The 6,000-nt window shown below is 39.4% G+C and overlaps 1 protein-coding gene across 1 annotated transcript in view; it reads right to left on the bottom strand.

Annotated features, from left to right (window-relative positions):
* Positions 1-2,428: 2,428 nt before the first annotated feature.
* Positions 2,429-6,000, bottom strand: part of LOC142951250 (uncharacterized) — a 49,774-nt gene continuing 46,202 nt past the window's right edge. Inside the window, exons 3-4 of the mRNA XM_076092743.1 lie at positions 3,594-3,715; positions 2,429-2,476 (exon numbers count right to left, since the gene is read on the bottom strand). Coding sequence (XP_075948858.1) covers positions 2,429-2,476; positions 3,594-3,715 — 170 coding nt within the window. The remainder of the gene's footprint in view (positions 2,477-3,593; positions 3,716-6,000) is intronic.

Below are 6,000 nucleotides of genomic sequence, written 5' to 3'. Positions count from 1 at the left end.
TCATGGTTTGGCTCGTTTTATGGATTTGACAATAAGAAACATACAGAATATCACCAGACTCATACCGTATGCATCCGATTTAGTCCAACATTTATCTCACACTGCTCTATGGTGAAAAGTCTCGATAACACATTAGTGGGCAAATAGTTTGAAAAGATATATCCCATAATATGTTTCAAGAATAGTGTTGGGTAACACTACTGCCATTAAAAAAGCGTTACTTACTGAGAAAAGTCACTCGTTGGATTACGCTCTCGTTACCAAAAATGAAACCCCCTCTGATCCCTTGAACACTGCTTATATTGTCCAGACGGCGGGTAGCCTACTGTACACCTACCTTTTGAGAGTATTGACTGTACACTCGTTGCATAGCCTTGTCTGCTGCATCTGTGACTCTGTAGTATCCCCTTTACAGCTCTTTATTATGTAGAGGTTTTTGTTTTTCTGTCACACAATGTTCCCTCCATGTCAAGCCTCAGAGGTATTTTGTTAATGATCTTAGAGAAAAATGGTGGCTACAGTTGATATTGGTAGCATCTCCTCCACCACATAACCGGCTACAAGCTCATTCATTTCTCTTGGATTGGCAGCCGAGAGCCGTCGCTCGGCCATCATTCTCCTCGAAGTGCCTTGCCACCCGCCGGTGTTGTGGAGCTGTGCTGATGAAGGTGCTTCTTCAAATTTAAAGCAGAGTTCGTTGTAGCTGACAGACTTTTATCCCCCAGGCACAATTTGCATTTCACAATGTTGTTCTTGTAACAAACTAACGCGTTACATTACTCGTAACAACAACAAAAAGTAATCTAAGTACTCTAACACTGGTCATGGAAGCATTGCTTAAGAAAGAAAGTGTCTGACTCCTACGATACAGTATGACCACAGAGTAACAGACAGGAGTTACGTGTATTTTACACAATATACTGTACATTACTTTCACTTTGAAAGGAGCTCTCCAGCCATTTAGAACGTTACTCCTGTAAAGTGTGAGTGTTTCATGAATCACATAAAAGATGAATCAATAAAATAAATAAAATGAAAATAATAGTAAGATTTGAGGCAGGCGAGGCTGAGACACTCGATCCTACATTTCCCTTCATGCACCTGAGACTCTTTCTTTTTTAGTCACTCACCAGAAGCTTCTCCAGAGACACAGAGGACATTCTACTTTTATACATCAATGACACATCTCACTGTGGTTTCCTGGTCATTCTGTGTCTCTTTTTCATCGTTTTGGTTCTTTTTAAGTTATTCTTAGTCTTAGTAGATGTTTTGCACCTATTTGTAGTTGTTTTGTGTCTCTTTGTAGTCATTTTATGTTTCTGTGTGGTCATTTTGAGTCTCTTCCTGGTTGGTATGTGCTTCTTTGAATCTCTTTGTATATTCTTTGTGTATGTTTGTTGTTGTTTTGTTGCTCTTTGTAGTCGATTTATGTGTCTTTGTAGTCATTTTGAGTCTCTGGTAGGTTAGTGTCTCTTTGAGAGACATTTTGCAGGTAAAGACCAGGGGGGGCCCTGACACTTTGGGCCCCTGGGCCTGTGCCTGTTTAGTAATCCACCCATGGAACAAAACCACTGGGGTCAGTGTTCCAGTTACACCATGGCTTTCAAGGAAGCCATATTTTGTGCAAATGCACATACATACAAAAATGTACTCGCTTAAGTACAAATATATACCATTAGTACATCTCAGTTCATACAGAGGATATTTAGTTTTCAACAACAAAGAAACAGAAAAATGATTCACTGTTGCAATATTTTTTGACTGAGAAACAATAATCCTGTCATTAATTCCCACAAATTAACCCATCTTGCAAAATCATTTAGTGGTGTATCTGGTATACATACAGTGGTCCTCATTCATTAATTGCCTACCGTTGTATTCATGGATTCATTCATAACTGCATTATTCATTTACTTGTATTTTTATTAGTCAGTAGTTGTGGGTGTCATTAGTGGTTAAATAAGCATTTCATTGATTTGAAATTGATAATTTGATAAGATTGAAATTTGATAACATGGTTTCTGTAAATGTGTTATGGTCACTCTCACCAGCTGGTGACTTAGGTATCTTTGTTATAGAGCTCCAACTCAATGACACTGCAATACTGAATCATTGATTTAACATAGCTGCGTGTGTGTGTGTGTGTGTGTGTGTGTGTGTGTATCCCAGTAAATTAAACATGGACGATACAGCTAATATGTCAGCTGCTGTATAGGTACACTCAGTTTAAATATTGACACTGTTCACCATCTGAAAGTCCTGATTTTCCAAGAGTTGAAAGTACAACTGGTTTCCACTTTCCAAACACTGATAAAATATCTGAATTTATAGTATAAAAAAAGACAACTATCCTTTTCCAAAGTACCTAAATCAGCTGTATTTCATCAGAGGCAATAACTAAGCACACACATCTGGGTGTGTGTGTGTCTCACAGGCGAGTGATCGAACTGAGCCAGCACATATCCTCTGCCGTATCCTGACGGGGAGACAACATCGATACCTATCAAATATAACATTTATCAGCAGTTCAATAAAACAGAGCCACGCAATCAGCAAGTGACATGGAAGAGATTACAGCCTAATTCAAAGTTAATTGAAATACCACTAATATTGCATTAGTTCGTGTTAATGCTAGAACCCAATCCATTATTCATGGTGCCGGTCCTGAAGTAAGAACAACAGCTGTGAAGGCAGACACAGCCTTCAATGTGAATGTCTATTTATCTCCAGCATGGACCCTGAAGAACACCAGAACCATGTTCAACAGGCCCAGAAACAACCGCATTTCAAACGTTTCAAGATTACTACCAGCTACTACAAAGCCTACCCAGTTAAATTACACTCACTTTGATCAACCACTATACATCCCACGGTTCACAAAAGTGAACATAAAAAAGGTTTTCAGCTACAAGGCTGTAAAAATGTTACTAAATGATGCGGGGACATCTTGAGGGACACGTGACCAGTAGCTGAGCTGGCACTACAGCCAGCGAGGTGAGTCGTCTCATTTAGCCGAGGGGTATTCACTGACATACTTAATGTTGTCAGGCGTCTAACCTATACCCATTCAAGAAAAAACATTGACTTTAAGAAAGTGCAAAAATGCTGACTCATGTGTGCGTTTTAGGACTCATTCCTACAGCTTTCTATAAACAGCTTTATTCGCCTTACATATGGTAGTGGTCCCAAATAGTTGGCTTAAAAATATCATCATGTAAATTCAGTTCAACAGTATTTAGACTTAAAAGGCTGAGCTGACAGTAAGTTAGCAAAACAGACTTTAGTTTTGGGTGACAGGTTAGAATGATTTCTTTTCATTAATTAAAGATCTGTCCATTCTGCTAATGAATGAAACCCCCAACAACTGCAGCTCAAACTGTTACAACACCTTAACAACAACCTTTAATAGCTCTACATTAATCTAGTGTGTGTGTGTGTGTGTGTGTGTGTGTGTGTGTGTGTGTGTGTGTGTGTGTGTGAGAGAGACAAAAGACTGACATATTGTAATCGAGCCAGTAGCTAAAGCAAAGCAACAAAGCACAAGAAAGAATGTAGAGCAAAGAAGACAAGGAGGAGTATAATGAGGAACTGACCAGTCTGGTGACGAGGGGAACCCCGAAGTGCCAGAAGTGCTCGTTGAGCAGCCCGCTGTACACCACGTTGCCAAACAGAGCAATGGTTCCTGGTTTGCACAGACCACGTCCTGGCTTGGTTTCTGCAAAATAACACAGGGCATTTTTCACCACTATGTGCAGTCAATGGAAATGACAAAAATGCAGTATTTACATTACAAACAGTGAGAGACAGGTGTGTCCACTACAGTGTACATACACCACCAGCTGATCTCCTTCTCAGGTCTCTCTCTCCGCCTACTCTTTCTTTATTCCACATCCATCCCCTGCACCAATTTGCACCTCACATCAATCAGATCCAACCTGCTCCTCTTCCTCATTGTGATTATCATTTGCTGTGATAATAGTTGACCAGGTAGTCTAACAGCAGATGACAGACACAGTGTGTGTGTGTGTGTGTGTGTGTGTGTGTGATGGGTGTAATGCATTATTCTGTTTCTGTTCATTCACAAAAGTGTCAGGCCTAACGCCTAGACATCCTCTACACTGCTTCATTCTCTGTGTGGACGTGTTTTCTACCATCATTAATACTCCAAATATAACTCTGTACCTAAATTAATGAAATAATAGGAAGAGTCTAAGATGGTCTAAATCAAAGTTGTGTTTACTGTCTGGGCGAGAATGAGGACCAGGGATGGAATAGAGGGAAAATACAAGGCAGAATAGTATCGGGTCGTATTGCATTATGAGAACAGAACACTGGAAGTTGTGTATATGCAACGGTTTGTATGATATTACGAAAAGTTACTCCTCGTTTTTTATGTTTTCTTACAAAAAATTCAGCAACACGTGTCAAATTGAGCTCGTAACATGAATGCGGTCTTTTCTAAGTAAACTTCCGTCTCCACAGGTTAAGGCGACAAAACTATTTGTTTAAATAAGGTTTAAAATAGATTTTTGAGTACTTAGCTAGGTGTAGGCAACAAAAGTACTTAGTATGGTTTGGGAATGAATCCTGAAGTTCTTGGTTAAGTTTAGGAAACAATTGTGATGTACTTGGTTAGGTTTACACAACACAAATACGTAGTTAGGTTTAGGAAAAGATGGTAGTTTGTGTTAAAATAAAATAAAAATAACCATGGAAGTGCTGTCACTACATTACGCAAGTTAGGTGACAAATAATTCAACATTGACTCCTCGATTGACATGGGGAACGAACAGGGTTGAAACAATGATGGCTGAAAGATCAGGGTTTATTGGACCACTTCACATCTCCTCCCTCCCGCCCAGTCTGTGCTTTGGCGGTCTTTATACTTCTGCGTTCATGATTATGTGGATATAGTTTAAAAACAATGTGTGGGATATCTATGAATTACGGAGCATTATTTTTGGGTAAAGCTACGAATGCTGGATGAGAGCAGCCTGAATTGTGATAGGATGATGCCCAGATGTGAGTTGGTCTGATGTGTGTAGAATTAAAAAATGAAAAAAATTAAAATAAAAATGCTCTTCTTCTCGTCTTTCCTGATTTAAGTTGCAGAGTAAAACTTGTGCTTTTGGGCTGAGAGAGAAGTCACAGAGAAAAAGAGCCAAACCACGCCAAGCCAGCCTGATGGGCCGGGAAACACTTCAGTGTGCCATGCTTTATGGATGCACTGCTGTCATTCACTCATCCTGCTTCCATTCCTCTTCCTCCGTCTCATTCACATCCATTCTTTTGGTCTCTCGGTCCGTCCTCGCTGTTTTTTTTCTTACTGAATGATTTCAATGTTAATGTTCTAAAGATTTGTGCGTCATCATTAAAGTTTGAAACAGATCTTATAACACGTTGTTTTCACTTTGACACTTTTCTTCATATTTCAGAAAAACAGCCAAAAAACAGTCACGTTATTTAAGTTACAAAGTCAATTGAAATAAGTCATCATTGACTTGGTTTCACATGGGACACAAACAGCAGTGCTGTGTTGAGCCATCCAACAACCAGACCTCCTCCATCCACAACTAACTCATTAGTATTGGGTCAGAAAATAAATAAAGTGGGAGAAAATACATTTCCCTCGAAATGTAATTGACACTGCAGTTTTGTTGTATGGTAAGTTAACTTTTAGGGCAGCAGGCTGGTCTCTCTCTAGTTTTGTCCGACAAGAATTAATAGTCCTTGGTGTTAATTAGACCTACTCAAACCCCATGTGTTTCACATACTGACATTAATAACCCTGCTTAATTTTAGATTACATATTCACCTCCAGCTAACCGAACACAATTACTTTGGAATAGAATTGATGCCTATATTTTGTCTTAGTACAGTTATTAGAGGTTCTCTCCCGACTGAACAAACCAAATTAACTGGAGGAATGAATGTTTCAGTGAGTTCAAATAAACCACTCCAAACACCTTGGCCTAAGTGCAGCCTTTATTTGGGGCAACC

This window comes from Anarhichas minor, unplaced genomic scaffold (genome assembly GCF_050575085.1).
Source record: "Anarhichas minor isolate MPS153535 unplaced genomic scaffold, ASM5057508v1 ptg000017l, whole genome shotgun sequence".
NCBI classification, from domain to species: domain Eukaryota; kingdom Metazoa; phylum Chordata; class Actinopteri; order Perciformes; family Anarhichadidae; genus Anarhichas; species Anarhichas minor.
The sequence above is the reverse complement of the archived record's forward strand: the minus strand, read 5'-3'. Positions and strand labels throughout refer to the sequence as shown.